This window comes from Danio rerio, chromosome 20 (genome assembly GCF_052040795.2).
Source record: "Danio rerio strain M-AB ecotype USA chromosome 20, GRCz13ab, whole genome shotgun sequence".
Classification (NCBI taxonomy): domain Eukaryota; kingdom Metazoa; phylum Chordata; class Actinopteri; order Cypriniformes; family Danionidae; genus Danio; species Danio rerio.
Genome location: NC_141040.1, coordinates 33,573,888 through 33,596,700, shown reverse-complemented (window position 1 = coordinate 33,596,700; position 22,813 = coordinate 33,573,888). Strand labels below are relative to the sequence as shown.

The following is a 22,813-nucleotide window of genomic DNA, read 5'->3' as shown; positions in this document are numbered from 1 at the left end:
TAAATGTGCATTTGCCTTCAAAGTATTGCAATATACATTTTAACTACATTCTTTACATTCATAATCTTATGAATTAATGTTTAAAAGCTTTTTAACATGATGAAGCTTAAACATGTAAAAATATATATAAATAAATAGTCAATTAAAAAGAAAATTAAGATTAAAAATAAATTTTAAATAATTTTAATTTTTATAATAATTTTTAATAATAAATTTCCTATAGATGAACAAACATATTCTTATAAAAAAGAAAGATAATACACTTTTATTGTGTATTTAGAAAAAATGTATATGTCCAGAAATGTGATTAATTATCCAAATTGTCTTACACAATTATTTTTTCAAAAGATATTAAAACAAATAAAAATGCAAATATGATCAAAATAATATATATTATAACAATATATATCTAAACAATATAATGTTAAAATGTAGTATTAAATTAAGCAGAAAGCTTTCTTCATCTAACCTTTATTCTATTTCTTCTTTTTCATGTTGAACTTTTATTTTGACTCGGAACTACACCGGAAGTACTTGTCCTGTGTCTACAGCGTGTGGTTTTCAGTTCACTTGATCGTTGTTTGGTATTATTGGAGGTATCGCTAAATATGCAAGAAGTATTACTTATTTAAGATTAAAACCATCACAAACATGGCTACCAAACGTAAAGCCGATGTACCAGTGCCTGCGGAAGAGAGTGATCAGCTCCTCATCAGACCGCTGTAAGTTCACTTCATTCACTGTCTTTAATAACAGTTCAGTTCCGCGCCAAATGTTTTCTCCACTTACTTTACTTTACATTTACAGTTTACATTATAATTCAAGACTTGTTGTACATTTTAGTTCGGAGTACTGTAACTATTAACGTAATGTTTGTAACAGAGGAGCTGGGCAGGAGGTTGGCAGGTCCTGTATCATCCTGGAGTTCAAAGGCCGCAAAATCATGGTAAGCATTGTTTTTGTTGTCTGCTCTAACGTTAGCCTTGATGTTTGAGCTTAAGTTTGTTTTATATTCGCACTTAAAGACTTTCTTCTTAATATTATAATTTCAGAAAAGTGTTATTTGCAAATTCCTTATAGTGAAATCATGTGATCAGTCAAGGACTATCAAAGTACAACATTGTTCACAGTCATTAAATATTGCAAATGTTGTTTTGAGGTCATACCTTCAAAGTAGCGTGGTTATCAATATAGGATCCTCGTCACAAGTTGTCACTGTTCAAAAATGAACGAATATGCGAATATAAAACCAGCTTTACTTCAATCTTATGATGGACTTGACAGACGTTTTCTTAAGTATTGTAATGTTTCTGCAGCTGGACTGTGGCATCCACCCTGGACTGGAGGGCATGGATGCATTGCCTTACATTGATTTAATAGACCCAGCTGAGATTGACCTGCTGCTCATCAGCCAGTAAGTGACATTTTTTCAGTCAAAGATAGCTATTCCAGGAGTTTCAGTTTGTTTGGAGAGAAAGCATAAAATATGTATACACAAATTAACAATAATCCTTTAAAAATAAGAAGCTTAAATATATTAGAATTAATCAAATGAGTAAGTAAATACACTACTTTAATGAGTTGAAATGATTTTGCAAATGAAATGTTGAACCCAGTTTCTGAAACCTCTCACTCAAAATGCAAAACTACACCTCAAATCTCCAAAACCAGAAGCTATTTCCCAGCCTTGAACTCAATTTTCAATTGTATAAAACATTTTTTTTTCCAAAACATCTAAAATGCAAAAATCTAACAGAAAGCCACTTGATATCAATTTCCAAACATAAGCAATTTTGTTGCGCGCGTTCTGAAGAGCGCGGGGGGGGGGGGGGGGGGGGGGGGGTTGGTTGTTGTTGCGCGCGTTCTGAAGAGCGGTGTTGTCGCGCGCCTACTGAAGGGCGGGACCGAGGGTGTGCCGCGTCGCGGGGGCACTTTTGATCATTTTGGAAGGGCACTTTCTATCCAAGACTAAAAAGGGCATGTGCACTGCACAGGTTGAGCCCTATGTGTGCACGTGCCTGAAGTCTAGTATAGGCCAAAGGTGATGGGACACTGGGCAGTTCTGGTCCAAAAAAAAAAAGGTTTTACACCCATCCATAATTTGTAGTGTTTTACCTACCTCTTTTTCTCATTTTCTAAATCATAGGTTCTAAACGAATAGAGGAATTATTTTTAGCCTAGCACTGTAAACTGTGAGATGACCAACTTTATGCCCACATGACGCTTTTTCAGACAGTGGACACTTCTCCCCCCCTGAAACGCCCTTAACACTCAATTGTGTTCTTTACTCTAGAGACCATACTTTTGCTTTACATATGTTCTATATTTTCCACAATTGTACAGAGTTTGTTTATGTTTTTATACTATAAACAACAATAATGTTTGGCCTAACAAATATTTTCTTTGTCTGCATGTGATTGGTGTTTACAGCGTACCTGTTACCCCTATTTTCACTGAAAAACATTGTATTGAAATGTTGATATATAAGCCTAAAGATCTTTAGATTTAGAACACCAGTGTTTACATGACATAGTAAAAAGTCTTGTCTTAAGAAAGAAGTGACGTAAACAATTTGAATGTAAATGCTTCATTCTGATATGTTCATGGCATTTTGAAAGAAGTGTTACATTATGAAGGAGATGTGAGGCAATCTGCATTTTTCTGTGTGCAGTTTTGGGAATTGTGTGTAGACTTTTGAATTAAGGTGATACTGTTTTGAAAACGTGTGTAAGCAGTTGGAGAAAACTGTAATAATATTATTTGTCTCTGTATTAAATGGCAATTTATACATGACACTAAATAGATTTCTTAGCTAAATTGTATGCAATTATTATAATAGATTATAACAGTAAATTTTTTATATTCTGTAATAACCTGATTTTTTCATTTGATATGAATTATTGTGATAGATAGATAGATAGATTGATTGATAGATAGATAGATTTAAATACAGATCAACTACAATTACTACATGGGTCAAACAGTTATGTATGAAAATTATTTATGTAATATGTTTTCTGTAAAGGTCTAATAGCATTTGTTGCATATATAAAATTAAAATACTGTAATTTTACTGTCATAACTGGCCAAAATAACAAATGTTTTCATAGCTTTCTTGAAAAAAAAACATTCATGTTTAAACCTGTTTTCATTAGTGTTAGTCCTCCAAATTTAGATTTCTTAACTGAATTTAAAACATTTGTGTTGTGTTGTCTACACATAAACGTGCCTAACATGTAAACTTTGCCTTTTATATTTTAGGATGAGGGATGATAGTTTCTGTTATGATCCAGTCAACATCTGTTAATCTGCTCTTTTGTTCTCTATCAGTTTTCACTTGGATCATTGTGGAGCTTTACCATGGTTTTTACAGAAGACAAGTTTCAAAGGGAGGACATTCATGACCCATGCCACCAAAGCCATCTACCGCTGGTTACTTTCAGACTATGTCAAAGTCAGGTACAATAAAGCTCTTGTTTCAATCTAACAGCAATTTGAAGCCTATAAAATGAATCAACTTTAGCATATTGTCTGGTTTCGTTGTGTCTGTAGCAATATTTCAGCTGACGACATGCTGTACACCGAGACTGATCTAGAAGAAAGCATGGACAAGATAGAAACCATCAACTTCCATGAAGTGAAAGAGGTGGCCGGCATCAAGTTTTGGTGTTATCATGCAGGGCATGTTTTGGGAGCAGCCATGTTCATGATTGAGATTGCAGGAGTGAAGGTACGTGTGGTTTATTCATTCTGACCTGTTCACTGTCACCTACACCTGATTTAAACTTCTGCATCGAGTGATCACTATTGTGAGCATTTATACTTCTTTATTATGTCTGTATTTCTTTGGCAATAATACTTTCCAAATGCCGTCAGGTTTTTTTGCTGGTGTTTTGGGTCTAGAGTGGATATGTGTGTGATGGTACTACAAAAGTAGCTCAAGTTCACACTCATTTAAAGATAGAGTTGGGGAAACTGGCGAATGTTCAACACCTGCAATTAGGGCTGCACAATATATAATTTTAGCATTGATATCATAGTATGTGCAACTGCAATAGTTAAATTGCAGGATCTGCAGTGACGAGTCAGTATTATGGTGTTATATTATGGTTAATATTTGGTGAACCAAGCTTTACAGTTCAGAATGCATATGATTTGTATAATCATAGAGTTCCCCTCCTTAACTGCCCTCCTCCCCCGTCTGCTGTTCACTTTCACTTTCTTTCGCGACTCCCCCACCCTCTTCACTTGCGTCCACGACAACTTCGGTAACATCGGTTAACCTCGCAATTCACAAATTAAGCACTGCTTGTGACTGCGTATTTTTTAAGTATTTACAAAAGTATATAGTATTTACTAGCCAGTTTGTAGCTTTAACAAAGATTAATTGTATTTATTAATTCATTTTTTTTAATATGATGAAGACTATAGTGTCATTTCACATGATTTTTCATGGACGAAAGTGAAGAGCAGGGGGGCCCTTAGAATCTGTATTCTGTAATATGTATCATAATAGGAATGTACGTTATTGAAAAAATGTAATATTGCAATATTTATTTTTTTCTGTGATTTATATATTGCTGTATGAATACAAATTCACTAGATTTGTTAAATAACTTTTTGGAAAAAATTTATAATTTTAGATTGATTGGGGTCATTCTGTAGGGGAAAGCGTATGCATAAAATATAAGAAACAATCAACAAGCATACAAAAATTAAATGAAAAAAATACCAACAACAATAATAAAAAATACCAATTAAAAATACAGCATTTTATTGTTTTCAGAGGAGTCGATCTGTATTCAGGTATATAGTAATTGAATAATCAAATGTTAAATAATACTGCATAGTCTTTGTTTTATAATCATTTCAATAAACTTAACCGTTATTAATTTATCAAAGTTACAAATTATACAATTTTCTATGAATGCATGCTTTTAAAACCCTCATAGTCACAGGCTTCAAAAAACACTTTCAAAAGGGTAAGTTATAATCCACACTCAATATTGCGTACACTCGTGACTATCACATTGTGATATTGATGCTGAAACAATATATTGTGCAGCCTTATACCGCAATATATATGGCAGAAAAACAAAATATCGTAATGTAATTCTTTTCCAGTACCGTACAGCCTTAAGTTCAATCATGAATTAAACACAAAACAAAATTTATTTGAAGCTCCTCTGTGGAACGTGACACTTGTTAAACACTCTGGCCATGCTCCTCTCCATGGCTCTCGGCCCCGCCCACACTTATCACTGATACCAAGTAAACCAATCACAAATCTTCGAGAAGTGTTGTTACATTTTTGGGTGTGCGCCAGGAATTTGGTGGAGAGTATGTGATGCTGTACCTATCATGTACACTTGAGGCAGAAATATAAATTAGCCTTTACACAAACTATACACTTTCTGAAAATAATCACTGTGTTTACTTTTTGTGATCTCTTATTATTTTCAGCTGCTGTACACCGGTGATTTCTCACGCCAAGAAGACCGACATCTCATGGCTGCTGAGATTCCCAGCGTCAAACCAGACATTCTCATTACTGTATGTACTGCAATGCTAAAAATATGATTACCCTTAAAAAATAAGAGTTTTTCTCCCTTGTTTACCCATTAGTGTCCCTCTCATCTGTTTTGTGCACATAGGAGTCCACATATGGTACACACATCCATGAGAAGCGAGAGGAGAGAGAGGCTCGTTTCTGTAACACAGTCCATGACATAGTGAACCGTGAGGGCCGCTGTCTCATCCCCGTGTTTGCTTTGGGCCGAGCCCAGGAGCTGCTTCTCATTCTAGGTAACGTCCAGCAGTTTACTCACAGCCACCTTATCAATAAGGCCTCATTAGAGTCATCTGATATTCTGCTTGTCCTCCACTTCAGATGAATACTGGCAGAATCATCCTGAGCTCCATGACATTCCTATTTACTATGCTTCGTCTCTGGCTAAGAAGTGCATGGCTGTGTATCAGACCTATGTGAATGCAATGAATGACAAGATCCGCAAGGCCATCAATATTAATAACCCTTTTGTCTTTAAGCATATCAGCAATCTCAAGGTGAGCATCTTTAAAGTCTGTAAAATAGACTTTCTGGAATTGAGGCAGACATGTTCAGTAATTTAAAAATGTTAATACTAATAATAGATTTAATATATTGTGGAGATTGCATGTTCTCCACTGTGTGGGTTTCTCCAAAATCTGAAAACATGCAACAGATTAGTATAAATGTGTGTGCACACGCGGGTGCACATGCTTTATTTTATTTATTTTAAACTGTAATAAAAAACTATCATTTTAATTAGTATGATTTTTGTAATTAAAATATTTCAGCTTATTATTTTAGTTAGTTAAGGTCAGGCAACATTTATGATGTATGCATAATTTGGGAAAAATGCTGTATGTAGGTTTTTGACTCTTTTAAAGCATAAAAAAAACATAATATGTTTGCAGATATTTAAGAAACATGTCAAGTGAACATTCTTGTTTATCTGAAAAAAACATCCTAAAGTCAGATATTCTGCTTTGAAAAAGTTTTTTCCGTGCTGGATCATCCGTCTTAACCCTTTTAAGGTTCCACATGAGGTTATTAATTTGCAAATAATATAAATATTACGAGCGTAAACATAGGGTGAGCAGTTTACATTGTAACCCCGTGTCCTAACAACACGCTATAGTGATAAGCAATTTAATAAGCAGGTTTGCACCAGACAATACACGACGGATTTAAATACAGCCATTCAGAATCACAGAACATGCACTCACTCACAAAATTGTAAGGTTTATAATGTATTTAATACATATACCTCTTTAACATCATTAAATGTACATACATGCTGAATCACTATGTGATGGTTCACAGTTCTCAAGTTCAATTTCAAACGGTTTATTTTATTTTCAAGATTTAAGGTGAACTATCTGCTGCTGCTTTCAGTAGTACGCCAATAAATGTCATGTAAAATGGCTTTTAAACTCACATTGTTGGCATTAAACACTTCATAAAGCACATGAGCTGTACCTGAGGTGATCACAGTTTATTCTGCTGTTCAGCAGCAAAATATAGAAGCCATTTCTAACATTTCTTTTTGAGGTGTTGGTTAGAACAAAAACTCCTTTTAATATGGAAAATATTTTAGAACATGGTTAAATCAGCCTTCAGGCTTGATCTTCAGACTCACTCCTCAATCTGGCAACCTGCACTTGCATTTGTTTTGATCCAGGAATGTAACGCCTAGTTCAACTACAGGGTGTCAAAACTTGCACACTGCACCTTTAATATTGTAATGTGTATGTTTACTTTTAAATTCATTTTTATTGTCAGAGTTCATTTTAGTTTTTAACTGTTAGAAATGTTACTGTTATTTATATTATTAGAATATTATTCTGAAAATTATTTTATTTGTATTTCTTTGTATTATATACTTCAATATGTGTTATGAGCAAAACACTTACATTTGTTTTATCAGTGCTAACAATAACAAGACCCATTCAGCAAAAAATGTAAGTTTCATAATTGTGTTTCAAAAACATATGTCTTCTCCTTCAGAGCATGGACCATTTCGATGACATCGGCCCAAGTGTAGTGATGGCATCTCCAGGTATGATGCAGAGTGGCCTCTCCAGAGAGCTGTTTGAGAGCTGGTGCACAGACAAGAGGAACGGCGTCATCATAGCGGGTTACTGTGTGGAAGGAACACTCGCAAAGGTGAATCAGCTCAATCTTCCACAAAACCTGTCCCCAGAGTTCAGCATTATCTTTTTGAGCATGACTGACCTGTTCTGACCTCACCCTGTTTTCCGTGCAGCATATCATGTCTGAGCCTGAGGAGATCACCACCATGTCTGGACAGAAGCTTCCGCTGAAGATGTCAGTGGATTACATCTCATTCTCTGCTCATACAGACTACCAGCAGACCAGCGAGTTCATCCGAGCTCTGAAACCTCCTCATGTGGTCAGTGATGATGATGATGATGATGATGATGATGTCCTGAGATGGTCATCAGGTTCTGGATCAGGTGTCATGTTGTTGTTGTTTTCAGATTTTGGTTCATGGAGAGCAGAATGAAATGGCTCGGTTGAAGGCTGCGCTGATCCGAGAGTATGAGGACAATGATGAGGTTCACATTGAGGTGCACAATCCTCGAAACACAGAGGCTGTCACACTCAACTTCAGAGGAGAGAAACTGGCCAAGGTGAGACTGCGCTGTTGCTTGTCCATGTCTACCTACCTAGGTTTATTGTCAGTGTTACATCCACATTTAGATACATTTAATATAGTGGTGCCTCACTCTGATTTTACCAAGGTTGAATGATTAGGTTCAGCTTGATAGGATGCTTTTAATTTTTCACTCCACCATGGTTAATTAGTTAACTACAAACTCCCCTGCCAGGTAAAATGGATAATCTAGTTCATCCACACAACCGCTAACATGTTTGGGTTTTTTCCATTTGGTTTAATAAGTCAGTGTTGGAGCCTGCTTTACACTACAAGTGAACAACTGACTCACTAAACTATTATGGCAGTGTTTGTTTGTTTGTTTCTGTTTTTTTTTTTTTACTTCTCATTCATATCAGTCTCTTAAAAGAATTGATTTTGAAATGCAGAAACAGGTTGTTGACATTTACATTTGAACTTCTGTAACTGATCTACATACATGTTTAACAATTCTGCATAATGCATCATTTATTTTGCTCTTTGCGGCTTGAGCAGATGCTTTAAACCAAACCGTTACACTATAAATGAATCATTTGCGACTTTAAAGGATGGGGTCATGTTCAATGTATATTATGAGAGAGATTTTTTGACCTTGGACAGATGTAACCTACTCTAGGAGACCTTTATTCACCTTCCAGATCCATATGAGGCACTTTTTTTTAAAAATATGGATGTGCTTTATTGAATTTTTGACTGCTGATAAAAAAAACAGCTGCCCTTTCCATTATAAAGCTGGAAAAGCCTAATATAATTTTTAAAATAACTTTGGATTCAACTTGCAGAAGAAAGTCATATGTTTCTAGGATGCTCTGAAGAGTGGTTACAGGGTGTCCGTGGGGTCTTAGGGTGCTTTCACCTAGACTTTTGTTTAGGAACCTGTCTAGTTTTCCCAGTTATTGCGGTTTGTTTGGCATATGTGAATCCAGCAATCACGCTCGGATCCGTGCCAATCAGTCCGAGATCGTCTGATTGAACTCTGGAGCGGATCGATTGTAGTGAGAAAGCGATACGATCCAAGTACAGCTATATCACAGTGTTTTATGGATATGTAATAGGCATATATGGAAGTTTCTGCTGTCTCCCGCAAATGCACAGACTCCTGGATGCCTGCAAACAAGTGATAGTCTCTTGGTAATCGTGCATCTCCCTCCTGGTCCTCAAATACGTTGCGCACCCTCCCCAAAATGAGGAGAGTTTACTCACGCATGACTTGTTTTTGCTCTTTTGGTCCGTTTAGAAACTTTGCAGCTTTGCAGTGTGAAAGCGAACCACACCAAGAACAAAGAGCAACAATGTAATCATTTTAATTCCTGTTTCGGAACAACTGAATGGATTCACAGGTGTGAAAGCACCCTTAAAATGTATTAATAGTTGATAAATCAATGTAGAGAAATTTAAGGCCCTTAAAAAGTCTTAAATGCTATTGTGCAGGGTATCAAATTTGATATCATTTTTGATTATGCAATGTATGGTTGTGTGCTAATGTTTGCCTGAATTAAATCTGCGAGTATCAGGATGCTGTGTAGTTTATGAAATTAATAAAATCCTGCTAGAATAACTCCATTATTTCTGCAGTTCTTTAGTCGCCAACCTGTTGAATTATTGTAGCTAGATTTAATAGATTTGAATTCAATACATGAATAATGGTTTAGTTTTGGATTAGTTTCTTACACTAATGTTTAGTAAATATACTGTAAGTTGAAATCCAAAATGGTTATGAGATCTTAAGATGTATATAAAGAGTTTTAAAAAGGTCTTAAAAGGTATTGAATTTCACTCTCTGATTCCTGTATTTATGGTATTATTTACATTTCTTGGGTGAACTAACATTTTAAAATTAGTCAGCTCGCTGAACCAGGAATTATTGCATCCGTCTAATTTGATCTTTTTTTTGTCTTGCAAGGTGATGGGCTCTCTTGCGGATAAGAAGTGTTCACAGGGTCAGAGAGTCTCCGGGATCCTGGTGAAAAAGAACTTCAGTTACCACATCCTCTCTCCTTCTGACCTCTCTAGTAAGCTGATGATTATGATTGTTTCGTTGTTCATATATGTGTGCAGGGCCTAAAACTAACATTCGCTGTAATTACAAAGTGCTTGTAATTCTAATAACCACACAACACCATTTCTGTATTCTCGGACATTGTATTTGAATTTGTAGGAAGTTACCAGTCAACTGGCCAGTAACATTGTTTCATACACTCACAAATGGTGTGTGTTTGCTTCTGTGCTGTTGTTTTTAAATATTGCAGATTACACTGATCTTGCCATGAGCACGGTGAAACAGACTCAAGCCATTCCCTTCACTGGCCCTTTTCCCTTGCTGTTGAGTCAGTTACGTCACCTGACAGGTGTGTATACCTCTGTGTGTGTTTTATATGTGGTGTTTGTTGTGTTGTGTTTACATGTCATGTTCACTATGTGTGTATTACAGGTGATGTAGAGGAGATTGAGATGTCAGAGAAGAGCACAGTGAAAGTCTTTAACAGCATCACAGTGATTCATGAGAACAACTTGGTGGTTTTGGAGGTGAGTACACTCACCTGTCATTAATACGCCAAACGTTACTATAGCAACTGAACTGACGTGCGTGTGTTTGTGTTTTCGTCCTCCAGTGGTTTGCCAATCCTCTGAATGACATGTACGCCGATGCCGTCACCACAGTGGTTCTGGAAGTGCAGTCAAACCCCAAAGCTCAGAAAGGTGCATTTTTACACCAGATTAAATGTGCAACTGAAATCGTTTATTCAATATGTCTGCTTATTTCCTCCTCTTATCTTTCATTATAGGCTATATTTCGGTCATATCTTTGTTTACTCTTTCTGTCCATTTTCATTATTCTTCCTTTCTCTATTGTTCTCTTTTTCTGTTTGTTTATTCATTCCCTCTGGTACTGATGTTAATTATTTTTTGCATTATTTTGATTCCCTTTTAGTTAATTTCTCTCTTGCTTCCTTTAGTTTTTCTTTTGTCCCTTCATTGTTGTCTTTTTCCATTTATTTTCCTTCCTTGCTTGCTTTTCTTTTTTTCCTTTCTCTTACTTCCTTTTTTGCATATCACTCCTTTTATTTCTTCCATTGTTTTTTCGTCAATCCTCTTCCCCACTTCCTTATTTGTCTACTAATGACATATTTTTGCATTTCTCCTTCATCGTATTTTCTTTCTCCCTTCCTTGCTTTTCTGTTTCCTTGTTTAGATTAGTTCAAACTTTATTGTCATTACACATGTACAAGTGCAAGGCAACGGAAATGCAGTTTAGGTCTAACCAGCAGTGCGATAGCAGCAAGTGCAGGATACAGGAATAAGTTATAAAGTGCAATTATAGAAAAACTATGGTCATATTTACTGATGGATGTACTATGAACATTATATACAGCAGGTTATATTATCTATGAACAGAGGTATGCAGATAGATATGAACATAATTACAAATGTACACTTTATTAGGTACACTTTACTAGTACCAAGTTGGGACCCCCTTTTGCCTTCAGAACTGACTTATTCCTTCATGGCACAGATACAACAAGGTACTGGAAATATTTCTCAGAGATTTTGGTCCATATTGACGTGATGGCATCACGCAGTTGCTGCAGATTTGCCGGCTGCACATCCATGATGCGAATCTCCTATTCTGCCACATCCCAAAATGCTCTATTGCAGGTATGTCAAACTCAATTCCTGGAGGGCCACAGTCCTGCACAGTTTAGTTCCAACCCTAATTAAATGCACCTGATCAAACTAATTGAGTCCTTCAGGCTTGTTTCAAACCTACAGGTAAGTGTGTTGGAGCAGGGTTGGAACTAAACTGTGCAGGGCTGCGGCCCTCCAGGAACTGAGTTTGACATCCCTGCTCTATTAGATTGGTATCTGGTGACTGTGGAGGCCATTTGAGTACAGTCAACTCATTGTCATGTTCAGTAAACCAGTCTGGGATGAATTAAGCTTTATGACATGGCATGTTATTCTGCTAGAAGTTGCCATCAGAAGATGGGTACACTGTGGTCATAAAGGGATTTGGACATGCAACATAGTCAGCAACAATGCACAGGTAGGCTGTGGCGTTGACACGATGCTCAATTGGTACTAAAGGGCCCAAAGTGTGCCAAGAAAATATCCCCCACACCATTACACCACCACCAATACCAGCATGAACCATTGATACAAGGCTGGATGGATCCATGCTTTCATGTTGTTAAAGGCAGATAGGGTAACTACCATCCTAATGCAGAGGAAATCGAGACTCAGACCAGCAACCAGATCAGCAACTTTTTTCCCAATCTTCTATTGTCCACTTTTGGTAAGCTTGTGCAAATTTTATCCTCAGTTTCTTGTTTCTAGCTGACAGAAGTGATACCTAGTGTGTTCTTCTGCTGCTGTAGCCCATCTGCCTAAAGGTTTGACGTGTTGTGCATTCAGAGATGCTCTTCTGCATGCCTCGGTTGTAATGAGTGGTTATTTGAGTTACTGTTGCCTTTCTATAAAGTTCGAACCAGTCTGGCCATTCTCCTCTGACCTCTGGCATCAACAAGACATTTGTGCCCACAGAACTGCTACTTTCAGGATATTTTCTCTTTTTCAGACCATTCTCTGTAAACTCTAGAGATGGTTGTGAGTGAAAATTCCAATAGATCAGCAGTTTCTGAAATACTCAGACCAGCCCCTCTGGCACCAACAACCATGCCACGTTTAAAGTCACTTAAATCAGCTTTCTTCCACATTCTGATGCTTGGTTTGAATGGCAGTAGATTGTTTTGACCATGTCTACATGCCTAAATGCATTGAGTTGCTGCCATGCGATTGCCTGATTAGAAATTTGCATTAACAGCAGATGGTCAGGTGTACCCAATAAAGTGGCCGGTGAGTGTATACAGTGTGTGTGTACAATTCAAGATAAATTAAGTGCACTGTAGTGCGATTAATGTGTGTAATTTTAATTGTGCAAATATTAAATAATAAAAAATAAATAATGCAGTGTTTATGGGGAGTGGCGTTATAAGGAGAGTGTGGGGTTGTGTGGGGGGCAAAAGAGTTAGTGGGAGGCAGAGTTCAAATAGGATACAGCTCTGGGGAAAACGCTGTTCTTCGATCTGCTGGTTTATGTCCGAAGAAAACCTTTTCATCCTCTCTTCTTATTTTCTATACTGTCTTATGTCCTGTTTACACCAATATTTCTGTTTTCCTTCTCTTTTTAGCTCTTCAGCCCCAAGAAAAGAAAGTGGATGTAAATGTTTTTCAGAATAGACTACTGAAAATGTTCCAGTAAGTTCAGCCTCACAGCACTCTGCTCACTGTCAACAATATTTATGATGCACTAAATTCTTTTTCTGCCACAATTCGCAGAGACATGTTTGGAGAGGAGTGTGTCGACTTTAAAGACAAGAACTGTCTCGCCGTGAATGTAGATGAGAAGACGGCCTTCATTGACCTGGAAACAAGAGTAAGCGTCAAACTATCAATTGTACATCTTGAGGTTTTACAAAAAGGGAAGTCTTGTAATTCTCATGTGTTTGTGTTCAGACGGTGGAGTATGAAGAGCCCAATCCTGAAGATGATTCTCTCAGAGAAATGCTGGAGCTCGCCGTACAGAGGCTGTATGAAGCCATAAACCCAGTGTTGTGAGATGACATCTGCCCTCTCTCAGGCTATTCACTTCCCACAAAAACTGTTGATATCAGAGTCCTTTAACTTAAACTATTAAGCCAGACTGAAGAAGACACCAGATACTGAACTGGACAAAGCACTTCAAATGAAAGTGTAATAAAAAAAGGAAAACAGTTTACGGTGTATGTTGATGCTTGTCTTTTTCCAGGTCTGTCAATTATACAATAGCCTAAACTGTGATTGTTTGGTATGTTGTTTTTTCTAAGTTGTTTTGTTTAAGTTGTAATTGGTTTAAAATCAGTGCATTTGCTTTAATAAATGAGGTCTTTGAAGTACGAATGTGCTCTATGCTTTTGATAATATCGTAACTGTTTTAATATCAAATAATACAGTTGGAATAATAATTCTCCTTGTGTGTGCTTTTTTATTTGTCAAGGGCTAGCGTTTCTGACCGAAATTTTAAGTATTAGGTTAGATGGCCATTATGCTGTCTGATACTGTGGGAACAAAGATTAAAAAAGAACTAATAAAAAAAAAACTACTAACTTATGTTAGCACTGACTGGACTGATCTAAACCAAACTCTTCAATAAACGCGCCAAAAACAAGAATTGAGTCTTACCGTCATGGTGTGATGAAAATGAAACTGCCAGCAACGTCGACTGTCCACACGTCACGATTTTATTTTTCCAAAGAAAACTCTTATAAATTGAGGCATGTCACAGACAAAGGCGTTTTTTCCTTCACGTTATTGTTAAAAAAACGTTTTTACCATGTAGGTTACCATGTTTTAGAAAAATTAGTACTATGCTGTGCTGTTTCAAACGCACCTGTCTTTAATTACGAAGCATTCCTTCAGATCCTCACGTTTACCATTTGAGCTGAAGTCTGCTGGAAAGAACCCGCCAATTTGAAGGAATCGTTTGCATGAATGATTCGGTAATTCACCACTGCAAAGCGTTACACTTTACACGGACCCACCATGATAGATCATTATCTAATTTCTATGCTAAACCAGCCAACAAACACCATGGAAAAAATATGAAAACAACCACTTATCATTTTTGTGTTACCCATGGGCTATGCAAAGGAGTAATTTCAATACACAACATTACTTTCAATAAGTCCCTGAGCTGTGAAGTAATTCGAGGTCGTTTTTCTTCCTTTTTTGTGTGTATGAGTGAAACCGCAGTTGCTCCAATAACAAATTGTGTATGTCCATGGATTGGATGTTTGGGTAATTGTGGTGAATCTCATATAAGGAGTTCTCATTAAAGCAGGAGGTCAACAAAAAGAAGAAATAGAAACGTATTTAGGAGAAACATTACTATTTCATGAAGAAAAGTCACAAATTTCAAAGTGAATTTAAGGCGATGTTTTATTTAAAAAGGAAAGTTGGCAAAATATACCAAACCAAAAACTATCAAATTATACAAACAACACACTGATACAAACACTGTCCTAATATTCAATACTTTTTCTCCTGCCATATCACATCTCTTTGGGAAATCCATGCAGTCGAGTATTACGGGCTTCTTAACATCAAAACATATTTCACAGGATTTGACACCGGAGAATACAAATTTAACATGGTTACAGGATTGGGACATCATGTGATCTATTACATAGAAATGACACTAGTAGGCCTAGGGCTGGTATTCTGCAAGATTAACACCAATACATTCGCAATAGTTACATTGATGAACAAGATTCACTGACTGTTTAACCACATATAAATGAAAGTTTATCACTTCTTTATGTTTCTTGGAAATATTACAAAACACGAAGTAAAAAAAACTCACGAGACAAAAAAACAAAACAAATACAAGGCACTTTTAAATCTGATCTCAGAGCTGTGTTCAGTACATTCTTATCGGAGCAGCTTCAAGATGTGTTTTCTTGAATACGGTCACAAACATTAAGTTGCTGTAAAGCATAACAGAAAAAACAGATTGTCTGTATTTTGACTAGTCACTATCTAAAAAAACGAATGAAATGGGTTACATTCAAGTAAAGCCCAAATTAAAGCAGAGAAATATCTGAAAATATTAAAAACACTTAAAAAAAATCTGATTGTCTTTTGCAAAATATCCACTATAAAAACACAAGATTGTTCTCATAATTTGCTGGTGAGTGTCCGAGAACAATTCTGTTAAATAACTAATTATAACACATATGTTCTATATTTAACAGGTCTCAAGATCTGTTAGCCTCTTCTCAATCCCTTTGACAAAAACAGGCCTGTAAACATTGCAATATTGGGTAGTTTTAGCTTTAAAAATGAAGCTGGTCCTGTGTAAATATGGCTGTGGAGATACAGTGTGTGGACTGAATGTGTGCTGTATATTGCGTAATTCTAACAGGATTAGCAACAATGAATTCCCATGTATTGCGAAGTCGCTGAATCATTTGTGCTTTCCGTTGCTTTATAAAGGTCCAGCGCTTTTAAACAGACAGTTCACCCAAAAATGGAAACATTTATTCACCCTAAAGTCTATTCATATGCAAGCTTTGTGAAGGAACAGACCAACATTGAAGTCATTTCACATTGATCACAAAAGCAAAATAAAACATTTCTTCAAGAATTGGTCAACATACAGTTAAGTCCATTAATATTTGGACATTGACACAATTTGGCTCTAGTCTATAGACTAACACAATGGATTTAAATGAAGAGAACAATATGTGTTTTAACTGCAGATTGTCAGCTTTAACTTCAGGGTATTTACATCCAAATCAGGTGAACGGTGTAGGAATTAGGCTGCCGTCACACTAGACTTTTCTCCCCATAGACTTCCATTCATACGCATGCAAATGCGGCAGACCGGAAACGCAAGCTCATGCGACAAGTTTTGCAGTTCGCTGCGTTGCAACGTTCAAGCTTTGTGAACTCTGACCTGCAAAATCGCCTCACGTAACTGTATGAGACCAATCAAAGATAAAAACATGAACTGTCTGGACAGAAATATAAAATATGGAGCAATCACTCACTTTTTAAAATGCCTAATCATCTTGTTTAATCCCGGCATTTTTCACAGCGCCGTACGAAAGAATTTTGCAAGCTCAAATTCTAGTGTGACTGCAGCATTAAAACAGTTTGAACTCTGGACATTTTCTTTGCTCATTGTAATTGGGATAATGAAGGAATAACACACACCTGGCCATGAAACAGCTTAGAAGCCAATTGTCCAAAAACTTTTGGACTCTTAACAAGTGGGAGGCACATACTGTAAGCAAACTGATGTAATTCCTACACTGTTCACTAAATTTGGATGTAAATAGCCTCATGTTAAAGCTGACAGTCACAGTCTGCAGTCAAAGCACTTCTTGTTTGTTTTATTTTAAATCCATTGTGTTAGTGTATAGAGTCAAGAATGTTAGAATTGTGTCGATGTCTAAATATTTATGGACCTAACTGTATTTGTATGGTCCTTTGCCTGATAAAAGAATTCAAGAAAAAATATAGGAGATTTGGTTCCATCCATCAGTTAACTGGATGGAGGTAGATCCAAAAGCAAGCAAGCATTACCAGCGGACTAAACAATTAAAGAAATATGGCTAATTCCAGTAGAGAAAACACTGTTGTTTTACTGGCAAGATTAGTTATAACCTTTTGAATAAACATTACAAAGTTAACCCCTTAGCATTCCTGTATATAAAATGGGCAGTAAACTGAAATGCTAACAGGTTAAAATGAAGAAATCCGGAAAATAGATTTAATTTAGATTTAGCCTGTTCTTCACAAAGTCCCATCATAAGACTTGGAGGACTTGACTTATTGTCAACTCAAAACTGTCAAATGAATCAGTTTTAGGATACTTCAGTTGTGCTTTTGTGTGCTTGTAAGCTCCCTTATAGAGATTACTCAACAAAGAAGGATATTGATATAGAATGACGAGGCAGTGAATAAATTAAGTTTCTATTTTTTTGTGAATTACCCAATGTAATCATACTGCATTCTGGTTATTTTCAACACTGGAGCTGTAAACGTACACTTTAATGTGTAATGCTTGTTCTGCTCAGCTTTGAACATTCCCGATCATATTCCCTTTATCATTTTGTTCACATTCCTTATTAATGGTATTCCTTTTTATGAAATCACTCTCTAAAGCCCATGGTATGCTCTGTTTTTGTGCATATGTTGGGGTGTGAGGGCAGTGCACATGAAGCAAATATGGAGTTCTCTTCTGACACATGTGCTTTGAATTATTTACGCACTTCTTCGTTTGACCACAAGGTGTCAACACAAAACCAGACCTTCGTTTCAGTCTTAAACAACAACAACAACATACAAACAAAAACAACAAAACTACTGAAAACACCAAAAACAACAGACGCCTGTGTCGGCAAGTGCATGTGTAAGGGGATTAAAAAATATCAATGTTTTTTTAAAGGATTATTCCACTTTCAGAATAGATAGTTGAATAGTATATAATTTGTTCACTCCCTTGTCATCCAAAATGATTAAGCCTTTGTTTCTTCAGTCATAAAGAAATAGTTTTATAGGTAAACTTTCCAGGAATTGTTTTCATTAAGTGGTCTTGTATGGTATGAACTGCAGTTTCACTGCGGCTATAAAGTGCTTTACATAATCTCAGACAAGGAATAAGTTTCTTATCTAACAATACAATCCATCATTTTCTTAAAAGAATGAAATTTTGTAATGTAACATACTATTTTAACCACAAAAGCTTGTCTTGGACTAGTTCTGGGATGCAAACTTTTGTGGATTGAAGACAAATGCTGGAATGTTTTCCTCAAAATCCTTTTTTTTTCATCTGAAGAAAGAAAGAAATCTTGGATGACAAGAGGCTGGAAGTTTTTATTTTAGAAGTGAACTAGTCCTTTAATCATGTCCAAAGACTAATTTGGCTCAACTTTTAAAGGGTAAAATGAACAGATATTGGACAAATATGAATCTTTATAGTGTGCATGGGCCAAAACAGAGTTTATTTATATGCCGCTGGCTGCGTCCGAAATCATATACTTCCTTACAATATAGTATATTTAAAACAGCAAGTGAGCTGAGTATTATGTCCGAATTCATAAACTGTAAAACTCAACAGTCAACTTTATCAAATTAAATGAGTGTAGTTAACTCAAAATTGACTAAAAGTTAACTCTACTCATTTGAAAAGAGTTTTGAACTCAGTGTTGAAGGTAATGAGTTCATTAATTACCTCATTACTTCAACTTAAATGGAGTAAGTTCACAGCACTCATATAGGTTAGTTTTCTTAACTCAAATGGTTTGTTGCAATTGGTTTCCTCCAACGGTTTAAGTTGACTTAACTTATTGGGTTTTACAGTACTCAGTTGGTTTGAGTTCTCTTCATTTATTGGGTTTTACTGTGCTCAAATTGCTTCATTTACTCAAATGGATTATGTTCACAGCACTCATTAGAATTAGTTTTGAACTTAAATGGTTTGTAACAATTGGTTTCCTCAAACGGTTTGAGTTACCTTAACTTTTTGGGTTTTACAATGCAGTATTTAAAAAACAGTATGCGAGGAGCAGTGTTGGGCAACAACGCGAAACTAGTAATGCGCTACAGTAACAGCATTACTTTTGACAGTAACTAATACTGCAACGCATTACTTTTTAAATATATTAACTCTGTTACCGTTACAATATGATGCGTTTTGGAAAATTAAAAAATTTTGGCTGCAGTCTAATCTACATCTTCCTGTTTATAGTAGTGACGCATTGTGTGATTGGTGGATGCCAACCAACCATCGTAAAGAAGACGCGTCGTGTACAAGGCGCCAGACTGAACAAAAGTAAAGTGAAAGCAGAGACCAGGTGCGTGCGAGAGAGGCCAAGTGTGTGTCCAAAAGAGAGACTGAATGCAAGTTTAACAGGCAGAGTGTGTGCGAGAGAGACCAAATGCGTGCGAGGTAGCCTAATTGTGCGTGTGAGAGACCAAGAGACTCAATCGTTACTATCATTAATAAATAAAATGAATGGTTGTCTATAATAGCAGTTTTTTGGGTGCTGAGTTTCACCATATTGATTCTGAATGATAATTCAGATCACTTTCATTTATTTATTTCATAAAGGTTTTGTGTTTGTAGTATATTGTCGCTATTTTCATATTTAAGCTGTAAAGGAACATGTTTAAGGATAAAACACAAACTTTTATGACGAGTGTGTTATGATGAGTGTTTTAAAAATGACTTTTTATTTAAGTATGTTTTGTGTTTTAGTTGTGAGACTGCAAATTAAAACTGTGTATTCTCCATGCAGCACTGAAGTGACGTTATAGGGGCATTAAAAATGTTCTTTGAAAAAAGCAACTCAAAATTACTTTTAACCGTAATGCATTACTTTTTGGTGTATATAACTAAGTTACTTTTTAAATAAAGTAACTAGTAACTGTAACTATTTTTCACTATTTTTCAAACACTGGCAAGAAGTACCCAGATGACCTTCTACTTTCTAGTTATGTCTCTGAAGTGTGCATCCAATAGACGCTACGCTATGCAATGTAAGATAATTAATCAGTCAAGCGACGCAACTGACGCAGGTAGTTCACGTGATAATGACTAATGATGGATGTAGTACTCTATACTACTCACATTCATACTATATAGAAGATCATTGTGTAGTAAATTCAAATGCAGTACATACTCGTGTAGTAGGTGATTTCGGACGCAGCTTGTGTGTTTAACTGTGTGCATTTCAAAATAAAAGCCTACTTGGTGCTTCAGCATTCAGTCTCCTTGCTGTTGCTCTGTGGATGCCGGTTTACTCTGAAGGACATGGCGTTCTCTCGGTTCTCCGTCAGATCATCAAATGACCGTGACACTGAGCCGGAGGTAGGAAAGTCTTCTCCTAGGACTTGATCCAGGTGGGAATCATAGCTGGGGTCTTCTTTGATGGTGGCCATGCGTTGAGGCTCTATGTTTGGGAGTGGACACGGGGTTGGGGTTTGGATAGGGGCTGGAGCCACTTGAGAGATGGAGACGGGTGGAGTGCTGGTCTGCAGAGGACCACATGCATGGAAGCGTGGCACCACTGAGGAGCCCGCAGATGACGGAGGTTTGAAGATCCGCACCGAGGCTGATTCTAGACTGCTCAGCAACTCAGCATTCTGGGGCGATGTATAAACACAGTCAGGCGTTTGAAAAGAATGAAAAGTATGAAATGAAAGTAGCTTTGATCTGATTGGTACTTACGCTGGGGTAGAAGAGTGGCTTTGTGCTCAGCTCATACTGCTGATCAAGTTTCTTATCCTAAAAAAATAAAATAAAATAAGGAATTTGTTCATACAAAAAGTTCAAGTCTCGGCCAACAGATTTATCTCACTTTGTTTCATGTCTAAATATGTCTAAATATTATCATGTCATAATAAAAGCAAAAACACACATTCTCTCTTTGACCCCAAGTCTATGCTGGGACTGGCTGTTGCTTATTCCCTTATCATTTCTTTGCATAATAAGCATGTGAAATTGTGTCATTAGATGAATCTGAAAAATATGAATGATATTTCTGATGTGAATGTCAGTGTTTCCTTTTTTTGTTTTGCTCTTGGTATCTAAATTCTGTGTTGTCTGTTGTTGATAAAACTTCAATTGCTCTTAGACTAAATTGCGATGTGTTAATTGTTTTGTATTGTGTTTTTCTGGGATTGATTTAACTCTTTTGCTTTTGTTCCTCGTGAAAAAGGATGTTTTGTGTGTGATTATATATATTAATTTCTCTTGTTTTGCTTTGTTCTGAGCCCCTATTATGCATTTTAAAAGATATTTTTTTGGTTTTGGGGGTCTCCAACAACAGGCTGATAAAGACGACTGATTGCATATAATATGCATTTATTTTTACCTAATTATCCCATGATATGATTTGTTCAGCGATTTATTTGTTCCCAAACCCCTCCTTTGCATCAGGCTAATCTGCTGTAATTTGTCCGAGGACCCAGTCTTTATGATTGGTCGACTGGGTTCAGCGCGAGACAGAGAAATGTCCAGCGCAACAATGAAGTACTCAGAGTGCAGGGTATACGTGACAGCCCAATGCAGGAATGCAATAAAGCAATGCAGTAAAACACCAGCATATTACTCTACTCTTAACCCTAACCTCAAGTAATAGCAACGACATACAATCAGTAATAATCCCCGCAGTGTCAAAAGTTGAACTATTTTGAAAATTGACCACGCCGCATGTGTGAGAAACAGCTGCTGATGGCTATAAAACAACAAAAGGCAAAGGATTGTGAGTTCAGAAACTCATTTAAATTGTTAAAGGAAGAAGCAAGTGTCGGATTTTCAACGTGGTTTTGGACGCATTATGTGAATAGCCCCATAAAGATTTAACCTGAGAGATACAGTACAAGCACTGATCTATAATAGGTTATTGATTACAAGCCGCGCGGAGCGACTACAAGTTACTAGACACAATTAAACACATACTTGCAAACTACAGAAAACGAGGCAACCATTTTATTCACACTTACATGTTATGATCCAGAGAAAGAACAAACTGGTCCATATGAAATGCAACAGTTACTGACAAAGTCCCTGTCAATGTCTGACAAAGTCCCATACATAATAGTCTCTGCTGCTCCTTCCTTTAATAGCGAATAGCCGGCGAATCCCGCATTGCAGTGTAGGTTATTGTATCAAAAATCAGAAAAATGACAGGAACAAACACAGCACACGGTTGGCTATACTGTGATATTGTTGTAAAAATGAATTTTAACCCTTTATTCCCCACAGCCGAATCTTCAACAGTGATCGTCATCTTCATCATGATCAGTCCCATGATCCCCCATCCTCTGCTAGTGTCTAACGGGAAAGACGAGTTCACGTTTTCCTGAATCCGGTGCTACTTGTTTGTTGATGTACCATATTGACGTCAATGTGTTCAAGCAAAATATCCAAACTCAACACGACTCATTTATTTCACTCTGAGTCAACTTTTTCATTAAAGAATCAATCATTTTAATCACGGTGCACTAGTTTTAAACCTCAGCTGGATGTTATCATTCACTTA

At 36.6% G+C, this 22,813-nt stretch overlaps 3 protein-coding genes across 14 annotated transcripts in view; 1 reads left to right on the top strand and 2 right to left on the bottom strand.

The window, feature by feature from the left end:
- asap2b (ArfGAP with SH3 domain, ankyrin repeat and PH domain 2b) overlaps positions 1-14,752 on the bottom strand; it is a 56,221-nt gene extending 41,469 nt beyond the window's left edge. For 2 of the 9 annotated variants that reach the window (XM_087297248.1, XM_087297245.1), the window contains exon 1: positions 10,763-10,888. Coding sequence is in view for 1 of the 9 variants with exons in the window: in XM_087297245.1 (XP_087153371.1) it covers positions 10,763-10,769 (7 nt within the window). In the remaining 8 variants the exon portion in view is untranslated. Of the gene's footprint in view, positions 1-1,166; positions 1,643-10,762; positions 10,889-14,441 lie in introns of those variants that run through there. The other 7 variants (XM_087297247.1, XM_087297252.1, XM_087297251.1 and 4 more) reach the window with 7 other exon arrangements.
- Positions 545-14,224, top strand: cpsf3 (cleavage and polyadenylation specific factor 3). Of its 2 annotated transcripts, none has more exons than XR_015517460.1 (18): positions 545-722; positions 883-946; positions 1,317-1,414; positions 3,331-3,459; positions 3,553-3,730; positions 5,464-5,553; positions 5,655-5,805; positions 5,891-6,066; positions 7,553-7,711; positions 7,812-7,958; positions 8,047-8,199; positions 10,126-10,234; positions 10,472-10,570; positions 10,654-10,748; positions 10,835-11,879; positions 12,049-13,478; positions 13,560-13,656; positions 13,737-14,224. XR_015517460.1 is itself a non-coding variant. In NM_001003836.1 (18 exon segments), coding segments are annotated over 18 exon segments (2,073 nt in total). In that variant the 5' UTR covers positions 592-651; the 3' UTR covers positions 13,839-14,152.
- Positions 14,753-15,179: 427 nt separating the features above from the next.
- The window catches only part of adam17b (ADAM metallopeptidase domain 17b), a 30,872-nt gene continuing 23,238 nt past the window's right edge, over positions 15,180-22,813 (bottom strand). Inside the window, exons 18-20 of one of the 3 annotated variants that reach the window (XR_015518513.1) lie at positions 20,998-21,054; positions 17,126-20,912; positions 15,180-16,513 (exon numbers count right to left, since the gene is read on the bottom strand). Coding sequence is in view for 2 of the 3 variants with exons in the window: in XM_087298323.1 (XP_087154449.1) it covers positions 20,526-20,912; positions 20,998-21,054 (444 nt within the window). In the remaining variant the exon portion in view is untranslated. Of the gene's footprint in view, positions 20,913-20,997; positions 21,055-22,813 lie in introns of all 3 variants that reach the window. The other 2 variants (XM_087298323.1, XM_087298322.1) reach the window with 2 other exon arrangements.